This window comes from Haemaphysalis longicornis, unplaced genomic scaffold (assembly GCF_048455015.1).
Source record: "Haemaphysalis longicornis isolate Haplotype H1 unplaced genomic scaffold, Haemaphysalis longicornis Haplotype H1 scaffold_1, whole genome shotgun sequence".
In the NCBI taxonomy this organism is placed as follows: domain Eukaryota; kingdom Metazoa; phylum Arthropoda; class Arachnida; order Ixodida; family Ixodidae; genus Haemaphysalis; species Haemaphysalis longicornis.
This window is the reverse complement of record NW_027526203.1, coordinates 121,714,771-121,739,129: the sequence shown is the minus strand read 5'-3', so window position 1 is coordinate 121,739,129 and position 24,359 is coordinate 121,714,771. Positions and strand designations below refer to the sequence as shown.

Below are 24,359 nucleotides of genomic sequence, written 5' to 3'. Positions count from 1 at the left end.
CGCAAGATCTTATACTAAGCGGGAAGAGTGAGTACTGCTTAATTCTACGCATTTATAGGGCGTCGGCTACTGTATCCAGCAATCCCTCAAAAAAATAGAGCACGCCAGCTGATAATAACCGACAACCGAAGAAGTGCAATAGCAAGCCGCACCTCACGCCTTCCTTTCGTAGGGGGTTGCGGGCGTTGTAATGCAGACGCTGCTACTCCAGTGATCACGTATATTCTAGTATTCCGCATGTTCTAGCAGTGCTCAAAAATATTGTACCACGTACTTTTTCGTTGTCATAGCATATGAGTATGGCGGCATGCACAAGGATCGCCGAAAATTGACGTTAGTTTCACGAAAGCCTTCCGTTTTTAGGCGTCTGACTGTGTTATACCAGACTTAACTACAGTAGGGATGTTTTTTATTGCTCCAGCAATAGGCGGGGCATGTCGGCGAAAATTTCGCGTCGCTCCACAGAGGCGCGTTGATCTGTCAACAGAGGGAGTGTCGGAAGAGCGCCGAACGACAGAGTGGACAGAGTGGGTGGAGAGTTTCCTTCTAGAAAGCTCCTTCGTAGCGGTGTCGACGTTGCCAGGCGGACGTCTCGACGGGTCCTGCGACTCCCGCCATTATGCTGCGGAACGGAGTGCGCCGCCAATGCGGGGCAGCAAAACAGGACGCCGGAGCAGGGCATCGGGCAGAGCTCGCTATAGGGAGAGGAAAGAGGTGCTCATGCAGGTCCACCAATGGATCCTGAAGTAATTTTTTAGCTTTACCTTGGGACTCGAGCCATGCGGCGTAACGTCGGAAGGTTCTGCCCGTTCTGCCCGTGCAGAGCACACGCGCCTTAACCACCTCGTTCAGGAAACAATCCTAAGAGGTTTAACCTGGTTCGATATCTCTGGGCGTGCGCCACAGGAAAGAGGCGTTGCACTGGCGCAACCTTTTTTATTGTGGTGTAGTTAGTCCATGCACGCAATTTATCTTGCTCAACGTCATAACTTTGCACAAAATGCTCTTGTTTTGCCTTACTTGGGCTTCTTCTACATAAAATAAATTTATTTTATTCAAACAAAATGTAAAAAATATTGTCACATACATTAATTTTCAACGCCTGCAAGTAATTCGCACGATGAATTTTTCACAGCCCGCATTGAGACCTGCCACTTATTCAGACACACGCTATTATAAATCCACACGGAAGAGCACGCACAACTGCATACAATTGAAAGACCCTAATCCCGAATTTGGCAAACATTTGTTATTTGCGCCTGAAAAGGTGAGAAACCGAAACGCAGTCCCAATAAGGCGGTTCGACATATTCATTCATGCGCTTCGATTCCAATTGTTGAGGTAACTGAGGAAATACTATTTTTTTCATCTGCTCCCGAGTTATATCAAGTCTTCAATGCCGTAAGGGTGTCATACGCACTTCAATCTAAGTTGCCTGTTCATAATGGTGACCATGTATACGATAAAAAATACGATCACAAGAAAATCACCATCAAAATATCTTGACAACCTTGTCTGCTTTGACCCACAAGGACGTAGCCCAAATTCAATCTTCTCAATTTATATAAACATGCACAAACAGCGCATATTTCGGACATACACCCGTCTTTCGCACAGCCCCAACGCAAAAAGGCAATAATGGAGTTGCTACGCAGCCTCGGCCTAGTGAATCCTGTGTCAGCCCCCGAGAGATCCCTGAACTACTAAGAATTTGATGACTGTACACAAAAGTAAAAAAAAAAGTAAAAATTTAGAGACCTTTCAGTGATTTGAAGATTGAAGACCAGCAAAGCTGTACTGGTGGATAAGTATATTGAGTTATGTAAGGTGACTTACTATTGATCGAAAGATAACTTTCTTACAATTAATGTTAAATCACTTCTCATATAGTTTATTTCTGGATAGGCTCGATAAAACCACAGTTACATCCGTTTTTTGTAACCATACTCATTCCGTATGCACGACCGTGTATCGACCAAGGCCAACTTTGGAGGAAATTTCAAAAGCTTCGAAAATATTACACCACGTGGCGTCGAGAGTTAGACTTTTTTCTTTCTTTAATACTTCTCGCCCTACTCGGCGGGGCCCGAAGCCGCTCTATCGAACGCTCCTCCAATGGTACCCCTTGTTTCTAGTGAAACATTTCGAATTATGAAAAAAAATCAAATACGGTGATGCCATTATGGTCGCTACGTCCAACGAGTTATGAGATCCAAGGAGTCAGAGGATCCACTAGGTCAGGTCACGTCAAGGTATCCAACAAGTCAACAGATGCACCCCAGTGACTACATACAACGCGCCAACGTGTATAAAGAATCAGTACATCCACCCGAGTCCGTAGATCCAACGCGACCCTAGAGCCAACGAGTCATTACAGCCAACGCGAAAAACCGCGCGTGCTTTTTTTTTTTCTTGGGGTTGGATGCGAATTGAGTTTTTGATTTTTCTTTTATTTTTGGCTTAATCGCGTGACAATGTTGCAGAAGATAAATATTTTTGGTTTTGTTCGTTTATTTTACAATTTTGGCAACTTTTATTTCCTTTTTGCTTTGGTGGATCAGATACATCTTTGTGATTTTGTACGCTCATATTCCCGTTTTTTGTAGTTTTATTTTGTTCTTATTTCCTTTTTCTTTATAAAAATCTTACCGACAGCCGCACTTCACTGTGACAGCTTAATAGCTCAGAGGAGGCAGGCTCGCCAGGGCTAACGCGACGATGACGTGATTATACGTTGTAGCCCCTTGGCTAGCGTGAACAAGGCTATATGCTACCCTCTACCATATAAAGATGCTTTTATTTTGCGATTGTCTATGAATAACGGGTTCATGAACTACTTGCGCTCTCCTGAATGCGAAAGCAAAAAAAGAACATCAAGATTTTTCGCACCATTGAAGTCTGACTGATTTTGTGCAGACCATGGTTAGGTTTAAACCGTGAATTGGATAGGCAGAGATCTCACAATTGAAAACATAAGCACAGTGCATACCTAACTGGCCAAAAATTTGCATTTTCGGTTATTGGTTTCAGTTTAAGCTGTTACTCAGACGATAGAGAGAGAGAGAGAGAGAGAGAGAGAGAGAGAGAGAGAGAGAGAAAGAGAGAGAGAGAGAGAGAGAGAGAGAGAGAGAGAGACTTTATTTATGGCCAGCAGGGAGTGGGAGGTCGGGCTGCGCAGAGCCTCCACATCGCACCCACGTTCACGACGTCTTCGGGACTAGGCCCCGCCGGCGTCGGCGTGAGCGGTGCGCGAAAGGTACTCGGGAGTTCGTCCCTTTCCCCCCCGTCTGCGACTCGCTCCGCTTCTGCCTGGCGACAGCAGCCTCGAGCTGCTGGACGGCTAGAGTTTGTGCGTCCAGGTCCGTCGTATATACGGCACTCGTTATGGCGTCCGGCAGCCGGCCGTAGAGGTCGGCAGCTTCCACGGGGTGCACTGCACAGTCCCTCAGGATGTGGGCCAGAGTTGCGCGATGTTGCCCGCACACACTACACACGTCACTGGCGTAAACAGCTTGTGATATGTGAACAGCTTTTGAAGAGCCATGCATGGGGCTTGTTTGTTTATGTTTTGTTTTTACTGCCCGGCCGTTCCCGGTTGTATTATCTGTGTCCCAAGCGAAGCGTATGTTGCATTCTTTATTTTTATGCCGCACGGGTTATCTCATTCTGATACGGAGAGCGTTTCGCCCTAACGTAACAAGTCTCGAATAGTCTTCTTTGATCTACAATGTTCTAGATGTAAATCGACGGTTCGAGAAACACTCGCGCCGAAAGTTACAATCCTGCAGAGCAGATTCATGGTATTCCGATCGCCGACGCTCGCTTGCGTACGTCACTTTGCTCACTGCTGCTTCGCCGCCTCTGTATTCTTTGAGTTGTTAGGGGAGCACAAGTTCGCTCTAATAAACTTATTTTTCTTGAAGACAACAGCGTCGTCTTTGCCATCGGGACAATATTAATAATTAGATCAATGATTACAGCTTTTGCGATTGGCCTCGGGGTTTCCAAAAATCATGTTTTTGCAAGGAAATTTATCTAAACCTTTGGGAAATTCTGCGCAGATAACGTTTAAAAGTTAACGCCGCACCACCCTGTATAGATGTCGCCTTCACTAATATACGAATCATATTGCCTAAACGCCACAAACTGCATAGTTTAATCAAATATGTAGAAGCGGACATTCTCGTACTAACGGAAATGTGTTTGCACGAAGTCATACTCGACAACAAAATCTTCCCGTCCAACATCAACTTCACTTTCTATCGCCATGATCGCAGTAATAGTCAGCGACCCTAACTTTACCTGCAATTGCATATCTCTACCTCTGATTAGCAAGTCACCAACTGAAACATTCATAACTGATTACAAACGAGATAATGTTGACGCTATCTACGACAAACTTGGTTCTTTTGTTGACGATATTCGCGAATCATATTGTTACGTGGCAAAGACGTGTAAGGTGAAGCTATTGATAAGCCAGAATAAGATGGGAAGCACTGGATTAGGCAGCAGCGTGAGTCCGAGGCCAAGCGTTGTCGTTCTCGTCGTCTTCTATCAGCGGCGCAGCGCCCACCGCATGTTTGGCGGGAACAGGGATTGCCCCGTCACAATATCAAACCCGTTCAGTAAATGCCAAGTGGCCGACATTCAAAAGCACAATACTGAACTTAGAAAAGCAGTACATTCCAACAACTCACGTGAAATCGGATTTCAATAACATTTCGTTCAACAAACAATTGAAAAGTCTCTTAAATCGAAAAAACACGGCTTCACAGGACCGCCAGTTAAAGCTATAACCCTGTAACATGACAAAAATATCACGTGTGCGCCAAAACTTGTAATAACGTACTACAGAAAACAAAATATTTTTCATGCGACGTACTATCTATCCTCCGCTCAAATCTGACTAAATCCTGGAGCATGCTTTCTCAGAAAAGTCAAAGTAACAGCATAGAACTTCTAGATCCAGACGGGGAACGAATATACACAAAACACGTTGTAACCGCCTTAAATGACTACTTTTCTTCTGTCGTCTCTACCTCTAACATTACCCAGTCAACACAACTGCATACCCGTTCCCCCACCACTGTATCCTCCGAAATAGCATTTAACCCTGAAGGAATCGGTAAACTAATCAATGCTCTTAAAATACTGTCACGAAGCCAAAGACGACGCAGTCGTCTTGAAAAAAAAAACAAGTTTATTGGAGTGAGCTTATGCTCCCCTAACAACTCAATCAATACAGAGGCGTCGAAGCAGCACTCAACAAAGTGACGTGCCCAGGCGAGTCTCGGCGAATCGAATACCGCGACGTCTGCTCTGTGGGCCTTTAGCTCTCGGCATGAGTGGTTCTCGAAGCGTCAAATTGCGTACATAAGACTGTAGGTCAAAGAAGATTATTCTAGGGTGGTGACGTTAGTTCGAAACACCAACGCCGCCTGTATTAACATTGCCTGGCGCGTCGCGCGCTTTTCAATGGGAAGGGTAGGGACGCTTAGTTCAGGCACTGATCCGCTATGTGGCGCGTGCCGGCGGACATCTCGCCTTACGTCACTGCTCGCGAGTCGCGAACGCTGCACCCACTTCTACGACGTGTGTCTGTCAGCTTGCCTGTTGGGCTTCAAGGGCCGTTTCGCTTACATCTTAGCCGTGACGGGGCGCTAGTTCTGTGGCGCACTGGGCATCTCGTTCAACGTGTCGCTCGCTTCATACTTGCTGCATTTTTCCAAAGATAAAGACGGAGGCGGACTGAAATAGTGTAAGAACATACTGATTGTCGGGTAGACATATAGCTAACAGAAAAACGATATTTTCGGATGGGGCAGCCATTATTTTACTGATATTTTTCTTTCTGGAGTATTTAGAGAAGAAAAAATTGCGTGCACGTTTTTTGTTCAGGCGCTCACTTCTACGATTACTTTCCAATAATATCACGTGCTTGTAAACTTCAGAAAATTATACGAAACAAAAGGATAAGCAGCTGGGATCCCGGCACGCTGTCCGGGCGCTTCTATAGTACAGTCCTCAATTTTAGAAGTGCGTGCCGATACGGAGTGCGAACAGCAGGGTCAAAACAATACCTAAATGCGGAGGGGATAGAGGTGGGATGCCCAACTCCGAAAATTTCAGGGCCTGTGATCCGAGTAGATAAGCGCGCAAAGCCGGCATCAGCCTGCGGCAGCGCAAGGGATTTTGCTTCGTGACAAAGGAAGTTTTATCAGTGACAGACCAAGACAGACAGGCATGGTGAAAAACAAGAAGGCGTAGGAGCGCCGCCTCGGGAACGCTAAACAAACTTCCCACTATTTTGCATAGTTTCCGAGAAGCGGCGCTGGCTGGCGGACACGAAAGCACGCTGGAAGGCTACGGAGCGGGAAAGGGTAGGAGAGAGCAACAGGAGAGTGGCTGTTTGGCCATTTTTCGCTCACGCGTTAGGCAATGTTTATACAGGCGGCGTTGGAAACACTCTCCCTCTAAAAGGAGATAACACGTGCGGCATAAAGAATGGAACACGCGCTTCACTTGGCCCACGAATAAGCCAGATAACACAGCCCGGCGCAGCAGGGCGTCAAAAACAAAACATAAATAAACAAACCGGTTCGTCGCAATATCTTCAGCGCCATGATGTGACCAAATAAACCCCAAACTTTTAGTAAACGCCGTCACAGTGGTTAGTCAGATTCTTTGCCTCATCTTCATGCAGTCCATTGAAACAGGTGAAGTTCCAGACAATTGAAAGATAGGCCGAATAGTTGCGATTTTCAAAACAGGAGAACAAACCAATCTAGCGAACTACGGCCCAGTTTCCCCGACTAGCATTCCCTCTAAATTACTGGAACAGATTTTATCTTCTCATGTCGCGACTCCCCTTGAATCAATAAATTTCTTCTGTAATCACCAGCACGGTTTCCGAAAGCACTTCTCATGCGAGACCCAATTAGCTGCGGTTACCCACGACCTACTACAAAGCATGGAAGATAACCTTCAGATTGATTCCTAGATTTATCCAAAGATTTCTATCGCGTACTACATAATCTTTTACTTCGCAAACTTCGTTCACTTGGTATTGCACCAAAATATACTCACCTGAGTTGAACACTTCCTCACTTACCGTAATCAATTCACCTCTGCTAATAATCATAACTCCTCTTTAACTAACGTATCATCAGGAGCCCCTCAGGGCACAGGCTTATCACCTCTTCTATTTTTAATATTCATAAACGACCTGCGAACAAACATACAAACAAAACTTAGACTATTAGCCAACAACCCAATCGGAGTGTAGCAGACGACAACGGCATGAGTCCAGTAGCTGACGTCAACAGTGGTGGGGTGTCTCTAAAAGATCTCAGCAACCATAAAAAAAGATACTAGTATTTGAGGGCAACATCGCAGAAGGTACAATTTAAACCAAGCCTACTGTCAGCACTTATGTTTCAAAGGCAGCAATTCTCCCCAAATGCGCGCCATTCCATGATGTTCATTACTTGTTGGATTCCGTCTACATGTCTTTCAGGTTGACGCCGACTGGCTGCCGAAATGATTTTATTCCTAACCTTCATTCATTTCTTATTAGCTGTAAGAAAGCGATGTTTTAATGGGTAGCTCTCCCTATACATTTAAATCGCTTGATATTTGTCATCAGCAGTTGCGATGAGCTTTCCCTGGAGAGATTCTGAACCCTTATGGCAAGTGTTATCCGGAATGCCCAAGCAGGACGATGCCATTCGCAATTATCGCCTAAATATTTTTGACCATCACTTGTAACTTATCGTGGCAACTGTTTTTCAGTATCTCTTATTAGAATGCTCAAATAATTCCGCGAAATTGTCACTTGATTCATTGAGAGTTGGTTGTTCCATATCTACACGAGCAAAAGGTTCACCAGTCGTAGATGCAACCAACAATAACGATAACAAATTTTTCAGCACGTTTCTGCAGCTGTTTTGCTGCTGTGCAAGTAGCAAAACAGCTGCAGAAACTTGCCTAAAAATTTCTCATCGTTTGTGTTATAAATACCGAGTAAATGTGTACAAAGATAGCATCATTTGGGAGGTTCGTGATCACAAATTCGAGGTTTCTAATTACACCAGGCCGCCTTGCAGTCCAATCGGGAACTTTTGTGCAATTATACATTAAAAAATGCTGCCCTTAGGGTAATATCACCATTGGCTGCTTTTTCCCTACAATCCCCTTGGTCTATTTTTCCACAACACGGACAAATGAGCAATCATTGCCAACAAAAGGGCAAGGCTGTGCAGTGACCAGGTCCAGCCGATAATTTGACTGAAAAAATGGGCCTGCAAGCACTTTGGAATTATAGCACGCCAGCATGATGACATGCATTGCCCGAAGTGGGGACCAAAATTTTGAGGCAGATCCTACGTCTGGCCTAGCTATTTGTTAAATTTGCTCCCTTAGACGCAACCGTAGGTCGTTCAAGTACATTTGGGCAAAGTCAAGTTTTTTTGGTGTGTGCATATGCCTGACGAGGTTAGTAACCAGAAATTTTTTCTTGTATTGTTGCTACTCAGCTCCAGCTGTTCCTGTTATGCGCTTAATAATAGCTCAGGGGCCGTTCTACTCGCTGCCATATTTTATGGGAGAGCTTGTGAAAAAAAGGAAACAAGACACGATGTCTCACGCAGGGACATACACATTCTCTTGCACATCCGTCGGACAAAAAATGCAAATTACAGGCGAAGCCCACCTTCCAGTCTAAGTAAACAAAACGCTTCAAGATATCCCCCCGAAGATGTATGTAAAAAATATTTTCGGCTAGATGGGCTGATGCCATCCACGTGGGCGGTAAGGTGTAAATAAGTATGTAGCACGCTTAGAGAGTGCTTTCAGCTTTTCCCGGGTTACAATAGTTCCAACGCTCACGTGCATGTAAGACTCCTCTAAAGTGCTGCCGGCGATCGTTTCATGAGAAGGGAAAATGATAATTTCACCCAGCCTAAGTTGAACCTTTCGCCGGATAGTAAGTGGTCGTCGTGTCAAAAAGTTCTTAAAACTGACCGTGGGTTGTCGGGTTGGTGGATGTTTTAAGTGCTGGTGTCCGTAGCGCAAGAGCACAACAGGGGGAAAAATCGCGCTGAAGAATATCTGCCTTGCTTTCCAGTGAGGCGTTTTTATTGTCGTACTGAGAAAATAACCGCGTTTATTATTGTTGGTTCATGGCTTCAAAAAATTGAAAAGGAACGCGATGGGTGAGGACAGAGAAACACAATGGACTGGGCGAGAGCTTTTTTTTTTAATAATTTTTTCGAGATACACAAGTCGCCGTAGAAGCGGCGGTGAGGAGGAGAAGGTGAAGTAATAAACTTTATTTAGTGGAGAAAAATAAAAGGAAACTTTCTTTTTTAATTATTCATCTCATGCTAGTAAATTCGCACTTTCCGCTGAGCTAGACTCTCAAATATAGTTTTTCACACAACGCCTAAAACGTTTAACAAAGGCTTACGTCTTTGATGCTGTTGTATTCAAGTTTTGTAGCAGCACTTGCGCGCAAATCAGTACAACCAATGTACTATACGTACGAAGAGGAAAAATGGACGAAGTGCTGTTCAATTAAGGGTCACCTTGCGGAAGGGACTAAATGCGGGGGCTGTTTTTAGAAACAGTGCAGAATCGTAGTTGAAAATATTCCTCCGGAACTGGAGACTGCTTACGTGCTTCGAAAATGCGAAAGCCTATAGCGATTCCTGACTTCATGTAGCGCACGAAATAGACAAGGATACAGGGAGGCGGCGGGCGCAAGCGATGGATGGATTACCGCTACCAGCTAGCCCAAAGCGAAACTGTGCTAAGCTGTAGCGATTATCAAACACCACTGTAACATCGTGTTTGCTAGTGTCATTAGATAAGGTATGAGAGTATCGCCAGTCAGGCACGCAAGTCAGCAACGGCGACCATTTTGGTGTCTATCAGTGTTGTGAGATTGCAGCTTCTACGGCCTCGCCGCTAACTTCGACCAACTCATTTGCTAACAACACTACCTAAGATGCCCCAAAACGGCATCCCCGGTCACACTTCTGCTGCTGAAATGCTGCTATAATCGGGTACAATCTAAGTACGTATATCTTTGATTCGCATTCGGAACGACGTCAGCCACGCGCAGCCGCCCAGCAGGGAGGGCAATGAAGTCTACCACACTTGGCGGACTGAAAACGCATAAACAACGAAATGGCGGTGCCAATGAACCGTCGAAGTGTAAACAAATGTCACGCATGCGAACTGACCAATGATCACGGCGGCGGCACGGAACAACAGAAGAAAAGAGTGCCGATACTCTGTAACCTTATGCAGTGACACTAGTGTTTGCGTCTCATTCTTCGATTTCACTTCGTGTTTTTACGTGAATTACTCCACGCGGTAGATTGTCCGGAATTTCCGAGGCAGCTTCCCCACACTTGGAGCTGTCCCTCGTGGGCACCTGTTCAACTCATGTGCTGCAACGTTCACTTGTCTCACACACCACGCACCAGACTAATTGTTGTTGTCCCTCCGACCGGACGTCGAATTAGCGCAGGCGCCACGCTTTCAGCTCCGGCTCTTAAGACAAGGGTTCAAATGCCACACGAACCGAAATGTGTTTTACTTATTTATTTTCTCTTTACAGCGCACCCATTTTTATACCATTCGTGTTGACCACGATGACGACGGCCACTTTTCGCGTTTTATGAGACGTTTAATGTTTTCCCCTTAACAATAGCCGATATAAAATAAGCATTCTACCCGTCTACGGGAACCCTGGGATAACGCGGTGCAAACGAGCCATGTTTAGTGCCAACATTAATCACTTCAACACCGTTAGGCGAACGCATTTGCGGATTGTGCCACAGCGTTAGCACCTTCTCGCGACTTCAGAAAAAGCCCACGCCCGAAATGCGCCCGGTCTTTCCAAAAATATATGCGGGTGTGTTCAACGAATCTTGCTTCAGTCCGATCAATAATGTCCTGTAAAATACATGTGCATCGGGAGTTCCTTTTCAAGTTCGTTGCCTAACATCCGCCGCGCGCACCCGTGTTGACGAGAAAGACAATCGCGCCAAAATTCCCGCTTGAATTTTAAGCGCTGTTCACGCTCAGACATGTAAACGGACACACACACTGCCGCCGCACTCACTGTCGCGACACGGGCTTTGATCGCACGCTCGATGAACGCTGTATACGAGGTGACAATGGCGCAAGGTCCACTGCGGCCGCCTCGTACAAAGGGGCTCCTTATTTAAACAGCGTGAAACGAGAGCGGCCAGCTGTAAAGCACGGCGTGGCAAGACCGGGGAAACCGTTACAATGCCCCCCTGCACTGCCGCTGGTCCTTTGTTAGCGTGCATTATGCGAAGGACGTCTTTTCTGCTCCAGTGTCGCCTCACTCGTTAGGCGAGTACGCTAACACAGATGAAGGAGAAGCAGAAAAGCCTCAAAGAAGCATCATTCATGTCTGTTTTTTGTTCTTCTGCCGTCCGTTAAATCCTCGCGAGCCTTCGGCAAACCGATGACATTGACGAAGATAGAGTAGCTCTTTCCGACGGCGCTCTTTGAACACGGCGCATACGCGCACATCGTTTAATGCCATGCTGATGCTGTCATTGCCCCTCGCTCTGTGGCAACTAAGTCCGAAGCGCGTAGGTAGAAATTCTGAGATGCGCACGTTAAATAGCCGATGTTACCACAAGATTACCTGCCTTGCATACGTTATGTTTCTGTTTTTTTCGTTTGAGAACATATTACAAGCTAAATGAATGGCTGAAATTCACATTTTGCGGGTCTTACGGGCCGAAGCTCCACCTGCAGGGCTGTGACGTGCGCTGTAGTGGAGAGCTCCGGTTAAATTTTGACTACCTGGGGACCTTTACGTGCGCCAAAGTCTCGACACACGGACGCTTTTACTTTTCACCTCCATCTGAAAAGCGGCCTCCGCGGCCGGGAATTATACCCACTTCCTTGGGCTCAGCAGCACAACGCCTTAGCCCCTCGAAGTGAACGATTCACTGCACGAACGAAGGAAATCGAAAAGTGTTGAAATGAGATTTCGTTGTGCCATTGTATACTAAGGGACTTCATTAGTCGAAGCGTCATGTATGACTGCATCCGTTGAGCAGTTTTCCACTGCAGTTTGTTATTTCACTAGTCAGCATAAGTCTTGAACCTAAATTTGTCTGACAGTGGGCGGAATAAAAAAAAAAAGCAATATGCGTCGTTCGCGGTGGCCGCACCAACTGCTGTATACGGCCACCACACGTACTGGCTTCCAACGCGTCCTCATGCTAGCTCAGCCTTCAACATATTTCATTCTCACCAATTTGGTGTGTTTCTGCACGTTTCGTGCATGTTCGACGTGCTGGAAATGCTAAAGTTAGCACTGTAGGCATGCTAATGTCGCCATATACGATATGGTGGATGGCACTGGGGTAACAGCCGTTTCGAACGGATTATTTTGTTTAAAATGCGCGGAAATCAACCCCAAGCACGCAGAACAGGTCCCAAGCATCCTAGATTTGGGTTCTCGGTCAGCTACCTAACAATACGCGCTTGATTGCGAAAGTCTCGTGCTGCAATGATAAACTTCCAACAATTTGCAGGGTAACGGAGTTTACCGAATTCACTCACTAATGCTTATCTAAATTCACGATGCCCGTGCTTCAGCATTTTCACGTCTGTGTAGTTTGGTATTTTAAATTCAGCAGCGTTCGCATGCTCTAGGTTGGAACAAAAAAACGAAGGACCCTCCCACTAACGCGTAAGACTTGAAGTTAGCGAAGCTGTACGCGAAGTTCACGACCATCACGACGGCTTGTGTCCGCAAGTGCAACCGATTTGTTTCTTCTTCGCTGCCGCAGTGACCTTTATTCCAACATTGTTGCTATAATAGTGAGCTTCCTAATTTATTGAAGTAATAATCATTGGCCATCACCTTGGAGGGCCGTACTCTATGGCGTGTCTTACTCCTTTCGAGCAAGTGTTGCCACGATTACGGCGGACGCTGGAGGTCTTTTTTTGCCTATATATATATATATATATATATATATATATATATATATATATATATATATATATATATATATATATATATATATATATATATATATATATATATATATATATATATATATATATATATATATATATATATATATATATATATATATATATATATATACTCTAGAGAAGCCACATTGAAAAACATAACAATATTTATTCTAACGTTCCGACCGGGGGCCGGTCTTTTTCAAAGACCGGCCCCCGGTCGAAGAGACAGCACTCAGTGAAGCGCTAGGGGCAGTTCCGAGTATTTGAAGGCGGGGGAGGGGGGGGGGGGGGGGGGGAAGGAGAGCAATTTTCCCCGACGCGCATGGCCGCGAGCTCTCCGACGACAATACAGACGCCTGGTAGGCACATATGTGGCCAGCGGTACCAACAGCATGGACGGGAGGAATCGTCGGTGCTTAACGTTCCCAGACCGATTTACTGAACATATAAAATGCAATGTATAACGTAATAGCACTCTTCATTTTTACTTCAAGTTGATAAGTGTTTTCATTTCCTGCAGGGATTTCTCTTGCACGTATCTAAATCGGCTGGAGGCAACCATAGAGCGCCAACAGTGGACGGAGCGACGCCGACGCCGAATTTCAGGCACATATCGGACCCCATGTCTCAAATTCACGCGTACTACTAGTCGTGGCAGCCATATTTACGACCAATCGTGCATCGCATCCAACGGCGCCGTCGCGCATGCGTCTCGCGCGTAAGAGTATACGGACTGAGCTGCGTTTTTAATTTGCTCTTTCGAGCGGCCGCCATTTTCTGTGCCGGCAGACAACAACGGCGGTTTGTGGTACATCGGTGCACTTAAAGCTCACCCGTTAAAGCCTCGAGGTGACAGAAAACTGCGTGTTGCGCGTACTCAAGAGCCGTGGTTCTATGATTGTGACCAAGTAGAAAGGAAAGGCTGGAAGGGGAACCACGGGGAACATTACGGCACTGGCAGAGCGGATAAAGACGCACAGACACCCCACATAAGGACGTTATGCGGTGCTCCAAATTTAACTATTCTCACCTTTACCACAGCGTAATACTTTCCATAAATAAAGCAGCCGACGTGGCTTCGTCTCCATCGAGGAATGTTTTGGGCGTTGGCGCGCACGCCGCTTTAATTTCTGGATCACCCTGGAGGTCTGTTAGAATGACAGTGGCGTCATGCGGGAACAGGAAGCGCTTACACGTCTAACGACAAATGAACGATACCTATACGCACGAGTGAGGACCACAATGACTACAGATCCCATATCAAGCCGTTTTTCAAACAGGGCTCAAAAACCAGGCGCAAGACGTGCGAACTGCGCACTTGTAGCCCAGTCGCAACGTCTATTGGTAAATATGTTCCCCGTGGAAACTCAAGAGAGGAGTACAAACACAGGCAAGGACGGAAACAGCACTGTGCTTGTACGTACGTCCCGCTTAAGTTTCAGCTAAGTACTGCCTGCAACCAGCTCGCCTCGGTGTTTTAATTGCACAGATAGCCCTCCACGTGGCTAAGCATTAAAAAAATGACACCACCGTACAACAGCAACTTGCAAGTACATACGTATTGTAGTGTCGCACTCTGCCGTCGAACAAGTGGTTGAGCGAATGAGGTGTTCGCTTCCTCCGTTCCCTATATAAATCTCTCTCGATACCAGCTCTCCCTGCACAGCAGCCGTGAATGTCACAACGCTCAGTAGCACGGTTGCGAAAAATGTGTCTTGTCTTCATTCGTGCCTGTAGCAGCCCACTCACCTTGGACCTGGTGGTGTTGTTGAAGAGCTGCACCTGGTCGTGCAGGGTGTAGTAGCGGGGCCGCTTGGGGATGGGCGGTCGCAGCTCGACGGTGCAGTAGCGCCCCGTGAAGCGGGCTTCCTCCTGCGGGGAGTCCCTCGCCTCGATCGCCACGCACTGGTCGTACGAGCCGAACGCCGTCAGGGTCCCGGTCAGGATGCCGCCGGCCGGCTTGCCCGCCGCGTCCAAGACTGCAGCGCGGGAGAGAGAGCGGGTGCTGGAGCAGACGGGTCGCCGAGCCCTGTTAGTGGCGTGTAGCAACGCGCAGTTCAAATTTCCCGATCCGAACGAAAAGCCTGGATCTCAGCGCTCATCGACACAGCCAGGATGGCGAAATGAGCGGGCTGAGCTTTCTTATCTACACAAGGGGCTCTATACGTGGCCGTGTCGCAGTAGTGGCCCCAGGGGAAAAAGTACAAGCGAGGATTCAGCGATGGCGTTGCATCTCGGAGCTTATTGGTTTGTTTTATTAAGGATTATGAAATAGAACCTAAGGGCAGTACTGTGCTTATTGAATGATGGTCTAGCAGCGCTAAAGAGCGAAATCACGTGGACTAGTATACTGTATATGTATATATATATATATATATATATATATATATATATATATATATATATATATATATATATATATATATATATATATATATATATATATATATATATATATATATATATTACAAGACAAGAAAACTTTGAACAAGGTAAAAGCACGATTGTTGCCATCTTTTTTTTGAGTCAGATAGAAAGTGGTGAAAAAATGCCCGCCGGGTGGGATCCGAACCCACGACCTCCAGAATACCGGTCTGGTGCGATAACCACTACGCTACCGGCGGGGCTGTTTCCCCACCACTTTCTCGGGTATTTATGTTAAGGTATTTTTTGTTTCCTGTACTTCAGGGTAGTAGCCAGCGCCACTCGGACTACTCGGAGTTGTGACAACCATTCCGACAAGCCTGCGACCTTCAAAAACTAAACTAGGTTTTTGTTAGCCTTCGGAACCGCGAAGCGCAAAGGGAATATTAGGATTAGTAAGAATAAACGCCGATATAGAGCTTAGGAGTTGCGCTTCGTCGTGCTGTCATAGCATGAATATATATAATCAACAGATCTTTCAGCGAGGCCTCTCACTTAGTGAGTGCATGTCAATTCTAACGTGTATATAGGTGCTGTGACAGGGTGGAAAGGACGTCAACACATTCCGCTCGCTCCAATGCCGAGGAATGTCCACAGAACAGCGCCGTGCACCCGCATCCGCACCAGCGCGCGTTGGGCACTCCGATGAATTGCACGAGTCGCGGTGCAGTAAACGAAGGAGGATGTTTTTTTTAAAAGACGATAGTCTTTCTTGGGCTACTTAAACCCAGAAATTTTGGTCTGTCTGTATGTGTTTGTCTGTCCGTCTGTCTATCTGTCTGTCTATCTGTCTGTCTGTCTGTCTGTCTGTGACTCGATTCAGCCACCCGGCCAAAGTAAAACAAGGCCTGCGCAATGGTCTTATATAGTCACAGCTAATCTACCCGTCTATGTCCGGTGTAATGTTCATACTTGTCAACATTGTTTGAAGAAGAACAAGACATTACGCAAATATAAGACATCAAATTAATACGGAAGTGATATTTGCAGGGTTCCTTTATAAAAAAGCATATACCCTTGATTTTTGCGAAATTAAATACTTCATCAACTGCAGAAAAAAAATTCACTCCGCCGTCGCCTGCTGTCGCCCGCGCCACTATAGCTTCTGGTGCCATTTTAAAAAAATCAACCGGCAACAGTTACGAAAGGTTCCACTAGATAGGTTCCACGTTCTGCATGGAAAGCACGTGGAGTAGCGCAACGTGGTTCTATCAACGTTGAAGTAGGGCGCCTCGATTCACGCGCGTCTCCGCAATACGGCAGCGTTGGCATCAAGACACCCGGCCTGGACCAGTGGAACGCGGCAAATTTAAAATGATTCAAGCAAACCTTCGGCGTCTTTTCCTTGGGAGGAACGCGACGCAAAAGGAACAACATGGGGGGGTGAGCGGGAAAGCGAAGGGAGGCATTTACTTGGCAGCAGTCGATAAAGACTATCGTCGTTTGTCGATATTTGCAACGAAAGGAGCAGATACGCGGCCAATTTTTTTCTTTTGGCGCACTTCTACTTGAAATGCGACGCGGTAAGCAGAAGATGGGGTGGGAGGAACCGCCATACAAATAGTAGCGAGAAACGCGCTTCGCACGTAGAGAACTATAGTGACGCCTGTCCCTCTTGACACAAGGCATGGGAGCAATGGGTAGGCCGGTGCGCACTAAAACCGCAGGGCGCACTGTGTCGAATGCACACTCTGCGACGCATTTCGACCGCTATAAACGGGGTATCAAGACTTTTTTGCCGCGCACCTGAACAGCATGCAGATGTAGAAGCCTGGGTGGATGCTAAGGCACTATTACTGCGTCACACGCCACCACGTGTTTTCGCTAAGCGTGAAGAAAAAAGAAAAAAAAAATGGAATAAAAGAGAGCGAAAGACAAAGGCGGTATCCTTGGCCTGGCAGTCTTAATATTGCCAAATCCGCACTGCCGCACAAAGCCCCGAAAGCTGTTATTGACGGGTGTTCCGCTTGTTTACACCAGCAGTCGAGTGCCCTTGGGACAGACACGTGTCTTCGTGCGTGGTTCCTTGCTCAAAGGTGCCTGTTTTCGTCTTCATGAGCATTTCTTTCGAAGGGGGGGGGGGGGGGGGGGTATTGTCGCCACCGGAGAAAGCAATAGTTATGCCACACGCACAATGGTAAGGCCCTAGGCGCGAGTCCTGTGATAAGAATTTACGCTCGGGAAAACTATCTCTTCCCTGCCCCGTTCGCTTGCCTTCCCTCCGGCGCTCGTGCACGTGGAGGAACACAAGAAAGGGGCCCGTCGAGCTACGAATGGCAGACGCTGAATAGCATTGTTGTTCCCTGCTGTCTTCATATCCGGCTCTGTGCGGCGTTGGCAGGGACAAGCGGGAACGTTATCAGAATGCGACGAGGTATGAGACTGCGTCGCTTGAGGGGCGCTGGGAGCACTGGAGCTCATATTCACGCCGTCGATGCGTGCGCGCGCGCGTGCTTGATCGCGTGGCTGCGTGAAAACAGGGGAGTGCAAGAGCTGAAATGAAGCAGTGGAGAAAGTCTCCCCCCTCTCACTGCTACTCGGGCAGAGGCGCGAAGAAATTGTAAAGACGGAAATTGTTCGGGAACTGGGATGATGTCTAGTATATTACGGATGAGTTTGAAGGCAGTATAAACAAAGAGAGAAAAAAAAAACGCGCAACAACAAAGCTGGCGAAGGAAAAACTGATTGAAGATTCACTGGTGGATATTTGAGATAGCCTGAGCACCTCGTCCTTCTCCTCGAGAAGTCGTCTCGACGCGCGGGCCTTGTTCCGGCGCTTTACTCGTATGAAAACTCTAAACCTTTTTTAATTTCTTCGTCTTGGGAGCGACCATTTTACCAGTGGGCTGTGCTAGCGTATCTATAATTAGCGCAGTGGACCGGATGATGTAACTGCGCATGCGCAACACAGCCCAGAGCATGGCCTGATCGTATTACAGATTAACACATGAATGGTCTATACATGCGTCTTAAGAGTCATACAAAGTTATAAAAAGGGGAATTCTTCGGAGCGCTTCTTATCGAAAATACATGATGGTAGACATCTATCAAGGGTCCTGTAAAAAAAATAGCCCTTCAAATTTCTACCTTCAGGGACAATTCACTTCAATCCGACGCTGTGCAGATCCCTAGAAACCCTGCAGTCATAATAATGGAAGTCACTGAACTTTTGTGGCCAGGAGCGAAAGGAGGGGGGGCTTATGAGGCTCCAGCCCCCCCCCCCCCCCCCCCCCCCCCCCGCCGCCCCCTTGAAATTTTGTCGCGCTCTCACGCATGGCGACCAACACGACGGAGAGTCGTTGCTCAGAACAAACTATAGGGGAAATTCGCGGCGAAACCGCACGCCTCGCCGCTTCAGTACCGCCATGCGACCAGGGCTTCTGCCGGAAACCAGCGCATTAATGACTTCAGACTTCGTCTTCCCCTACACGTTGCGAATTTACCTGCGAATCTGCTGCTGGGGCACCTGGAAAACAATCTGATGCCACAGCTACAAAAATTGGCTGTTTTGCCGCACCAGCGGCGTCGGAGCAGCGAATTCGCAGGTAGAGTCACATCACGTAGAACGGTCTTTCTGCGAAATGTACACTTTGTCGTCAGTGGCAATTTTGTTGCCCTAATCAAAATATTATCTCTTCGTTTTTTTCACCACAACTCTAAATTTTGATGCATTTTTATGAGGCTACTTTTGGTGCAGTTATCCGCAGTCCAAGCGGCTCCTAGGCATTATATTGACATAAAAAACAGAGGTGCTAACATTTGTCTCTAAGAGTCGCATTTGCGCAAAAATGTAAAAAAGAACCATAGCCTTCGATGCCAAAGCGACTAGAAAGTAAATAAAACCCCCACCCACAACTTGTTTGTTTGTTTCTGGCTTTTCACCGTTTGTAATGTCAGCTCCGTGCAGTGTAAGTTTCAAATGAATTTGTTCTTTACTTCCATGTTTTTTGATTCAGTGTTTGTTAAGCATATTTGTTTATATTTTTTCTACATTTCCATATTTTTAAGTGCTATTTCTCCTTATGTAGACCAAACATAAAATTGCAAGCAGTGATACCAATTCTGCCACAATTCTAGGAACCTGCGGATAAATATTCTCTGAAATATTTCACTATCATTGTTCTTGACAGTAATTAGCTATGTATTTTCTGTTGATGATTATAATTATTACTTAATAGTTTAAGTTCATAGTTAAGTGACCGATCAGTTAGTAGTTATGCATTTATATTCACATTTTTAATCCCTTGAAAAGTTTTATGGAGGAGATCGAAGTGCAATCTCTGCCCCCCCCCCCGAGCAAGATTTATGGCTACACCCTGCTTGGGGCCCCAAAGAAACCGCGTCGCCATCTCCGATAGACATTTAAAAAATTAAGCCGCTTTAGAATAGGAGCCGAATAGGTTTCGGAGCTTTAAGGAAGCGGTGCCGGCAAACAACCCACCCTGGGGGGGTGGGGGGGGGGGTGTATTGCGGTTAATTCCCTTTTCTATTTTAATGGCTTTTACGCAGCGGTGTTAGCCGCGGTTGTGTGCTGCGATTCCACCGCTGCTGTGGTTTGTGTCCATAAAGTCATCTTTAGGTGACAAAGGAATCGCTATTCTTGATGACGACTGACCGGTTGGTAGCTGCTTACATGTTACAGTGAATGTATTCTATTGTTATGTTTGGTCCGACATGTCGACATGATAGTAGTGTGTACCCGCGCAAAATAAACTCTGTCTGTTAATCTGCCCTGCCTGGAGTCTTCTTTCTCTTCTTCCAGTCCACTTTTGCGCATTTCTTTGCGAAAAGGCCAACTAGCACCACAGATTGCATTATTGCTGCTACGGTTTAGAAAGAAGGCTTCTGCAGCTAAAAAAGCAGTTTGCAACTCTTTCTGTCCATCGCAGGTGCATTTGCAGTAAACATAGCGACATAGCAGAAACAAGCTCCGTTACTCGCCGTGAAATTTGAACTATGCAGCCGTCACTATACCCTTATACAATCTATGCAAAAGCATACCAGGCCATTAGGCCTAACGCCAGGCAATAATGTACATAACTGTTATACACGCGAAGGCTTTCCTTTTGTGAGAACAACGAGAACCGGCTTTGGGGCTTCCCCGATATTCCCGTTGTTTGTGCAAAAAAGGGAGCGACCCCATAAACTAAAAAAGCGGTGTTACGCCCTGCGCATTCCTGTCACCCAAGAGCCAGCCGCTCTGAAGGTGTAGCTTTTTGATATATATTAAAACTGTCTAGTGGCTGACTAAATGGAGGTTTTTCAGGACGCAGCATGCAGCACCTGCGTATTTAACTTGCGCCGTTGTTGTGGTCTCACGGATGGTTTGTCACTGTGAAAGAGAGTGGCGGTTTCAAAGCTTGTCGCTTTTCAGAACTATATTGCACTGTCCCAAGTAAATATTGCGACGGGAAAGAAAATACCAGTGCAGTTGACCGCTGCGAAATTCAAAATTTGCCAAATTTTATGTCCAAGAAAATCCATGAAGACACATGCTATCGAGCCGTTAACCGTAACGATAATACTAACTCCTTGCTTTGTTAAGCAGGTATACCCGGGATTTTAGCTGTCAGGCTTTCGATTGCCGCTGGGCTGTACCTCGTCTCGACTTGGAGGGTTGTTCTCGTTCGTTATGTCTTGCCTTTTCCCAGAACAGTAAAATACAGTTTTGCTGAGCGGGTATGCTTGAGATTTTAGTAGTCAGGCTTTGGATAGCCCTTGGCTTTAGCTAGTTCCGGCTTTGAGGATTGTTGCTGCTGCGTCCGGCCTTTCACGAGAACAATAAAAGATCACACCAGACTCACTCCTCCCTCTGTAGAACAGCAACGCACCCTCCCTCCAAAAAAAGTGAAAAAAAAAAATCCCCGGCCATCTTCACTAACGTGAGACCTGGGGAGCAGCGAAGCATGCAGAAGTGTACTCTTGGCGCCTTGGCGTTTTTGCCAACAGATATGAAACCGCTGGGGGGGTAGGGGTACACAGCTTTGCTGTAAAATTGTCGTGTCTTTCAAGCTCAAAGCTCTCAAGCGCGAGGCGGGAACGAGTGCCCCGGTGATTTTTTTTAGTACGCGTTACGTTCTAGCGCGAGGCGTGAACGAGTTTCCCCGTGTTTTAGTACCGAACTGCATGAGGCGACGATTACGACGACGATTACGACGACGACGACAGCACACGCCAAGAGCCCCAGCGCCTAATGGTCTTCGCCCCTAAAAAATGCGTTGGGTCCGGCACAGCGTGTCACTCCAAGGTACTTCTGGCGCACAGTGTGGGGCTTTCCCTTGCACTTAAGCAGCCTACATTCTTTTTCTTACACGTGGCTCCATCTTCGGGGTATCTGGGATTTCACTTAAGCGAATTGTGGTGGGAGAGGGGTAGAAGAAGAAAGACGGGAGGAGGGAAATATTTAGCGACGCATGGTGAGAATAGTGCGCGTGTTCGAATGCATAAGAAGCTGGGTACTACAGCTTTGAAACGCTAATATAATGGACAAATCTATAGAAGCGAACACAAGGGATGCGAGTATCTAAATTATAAGAACGACATCGAGCGAACGCGACAAAAGTAAGCAGAAAATTGTGCAGGTGAAATGTAGCCGCTCAGAGAACCTCCCCATCATAGAGGGGAGGTTCTGCAGCAGGCTGTTGAGAAGGGAAGTACGAGGAAATATCCCTTTAAGAAGACGGATCTTTGTTTACAGTCCCTGAGCTGTCAGGGTTCAAGTGGGATGAGTCAAGTTCGCATATAAAAAAATGTTTTTTCCGTGCACAGAAAAGGAACCCCTTGGCACGTACTCTGATAACCCACAGCGCAAACAGATTGCATGATTGCGACCACTCATCGTAAGGTCATACCTCTGCCTAACGCAGCGTGTGGCGCGCAGTTTCTTTGCCTTCGCTGGCGGGCTAAGATCTAGAGATGGGCGAGCGTGAATTAACAGCCTCCGTCAACAGTGCACTGAAGGCAGGACAGAACGACGAAGATTGAATTGCGCAACATATCAGCATATGAATCGCACCGCAAGTAGGAGGCATGCAGTGAAAAGTGTAATCAGCTTACAAAATACATGGCGCATTGGGGACGCGGCAGGGAACTTTTGTTGTTCACGTCTATGCAGCCTAGTATCTTTAATATTTAGTGCATGTAACTTAACCGCATTTAGGCGCATTCACTTTTTGTTGGCCCCGCAATGCTTAAGTAAGGCTCTTGTCCCCTTTCTTCTTTAGAGTTGAATGCATGGTTTCTAAGTAACTGCCTTAGGGTGAAGTGGAACTTTTACTTCAACAATTTTTCTTGCAATTTTCTTTCAGCTAACATATGCCCTTGTAGATAACTTTTTGGAGCCATATTTCTTACCTTTATGTCTATTGCAACACATTTTGTGCCACTCTGTTTTTCTTTTTGTGCTGTTTGTGTTCATGGTTGAGCAGAAAATCATACAATGTACGCTCCCCCCCCCCTATGTAATGCCTTCGGTCCTTTAAGGTGGAAATAAATGAAATCCTGGCATACTCAACAACGCCTCTCACGCCTTACTTGTGACCTATAATGTTCTCATTTACAATTCCCAGAACGAAATGAAGCCGTGTCATGCCGACCATTGTCGGACTTCTAGCGACACGAAGAAGTATGTAAATTTTTAACTGCACCCCCAAACAGAGAGCACGCTGCTTCAGGAGCAGTGTATTCGTCCCTTGAGAGCCATACCCAAGTGCGAGGCTTAAACTCTGCGGCCCTATTAATCTCCCCTTGCCACAAACGGACCTCTATGCACTGATTGCAAATGTCGGCCTCGTAGGCTACAAACGGCGCTCTTTATATACAGACGAAACGACGCGCTTGGGAGCAATGCGCGGGGTCCAGCGCGGTGGAATAAATATGTGTGCCTCTTCCAGCCAAGCTGTCTCGACTTCCTCTTCTTTCCCTCTACTTCCACCTGAGAGTTTCAAAATACGATAGTGACGCCATTTGCCCCACCCCCAAAAAAGCGGCCTTGAAGCGGGAAAATATTTAGGTGAACGTGAACCAGAGTAACTGAACCAGACTTGCTTATCTACTCCCTCCATCCAGTTACTAGTCTTTTCCTATACTTCAGGTCGTGGCCCTTGGTAGCCACTCCGCTACCCTGGTCGTCCACCGGCTTTCAGTTCTCCATCTTACACATCCAGCCCAACCGGACGCTACTTATTTCTCGTAATTTGAGCTAGCGTATCTACCACCCGAGATCGCTCTCTAATCCAAAACGTTCGTTCGCTATGTCTAAACGGTACCGCCATCATTCTTCCTTCTATTGCTCGCTGGGACGACCTGAGTATTTTTTTTTTCTTTTTTCAATGGGCTAGCAAGTGCCCTTGTTTCTACGCTATGAGGGATCAGCGGGAGTACGCATTGGTACAGCATTCTTTTTAGTAACAGATATGCACTCTAAAAAGTCCCCGTAAGGCGGAGTCACCAGAATGCTCCAGAATTACTAACCGAAGTGGCCTAGGGAGCAAATTCCATGACTTACGTGTCCGAGCACTCAATTTCATGAAAAAAAAAACATCTGTGCAGGGACATTGCGCAATGCAAAACGCCTTGCACGCGCTGCATGTGCTCCCTGCCCATATGAAATTTTTAAATAAAATCATATGTTTGGCTTCGTCATTCTCCGAATTATGCACACGTGGTCACTTTATTTGGTCGTTCTGGAGCACTGTGGTGACGACGGCCTACGGGGACTTCTTACAGTGTAGCGCAATGTTCCTTACTTCACACTGTTTGCCTAAAGGAACCCTGCAGCACTTTCGATAAGCGCTTTCACTCTTTCCTTCGCATCTGGAACCACTGCGTAAGCTATAGTTATCGCCATGACACTGGCACTGCGTGATTTGCTCGTGGCACCGGATACGCCTTCCATT

The 24,359-nt window shown here is 46.5% G+C and overlaps 1 protein-coding gene across 1 annotated transcript in view; it reads right to left on the bottom strand.

Moving 5' to 3' along the window:
* The window catches only part of LOC144179557 (nose resistant to fluoxetine protein 6-like), a gene marked incomplete in the record, with an annotated part of 454,840 nt that overhangs the window by 174,954 nt on the left and 255,527 nt on the right, over positions 1–24,359 (bottom strand). The window contains 1 exon segment of the mRNA XM_077707960.1: positions 14,784–15,017. Within this exon segment, the coding sequence (XP_077564086.1) occupies positions 14,784–15,017 (234 nt within the window).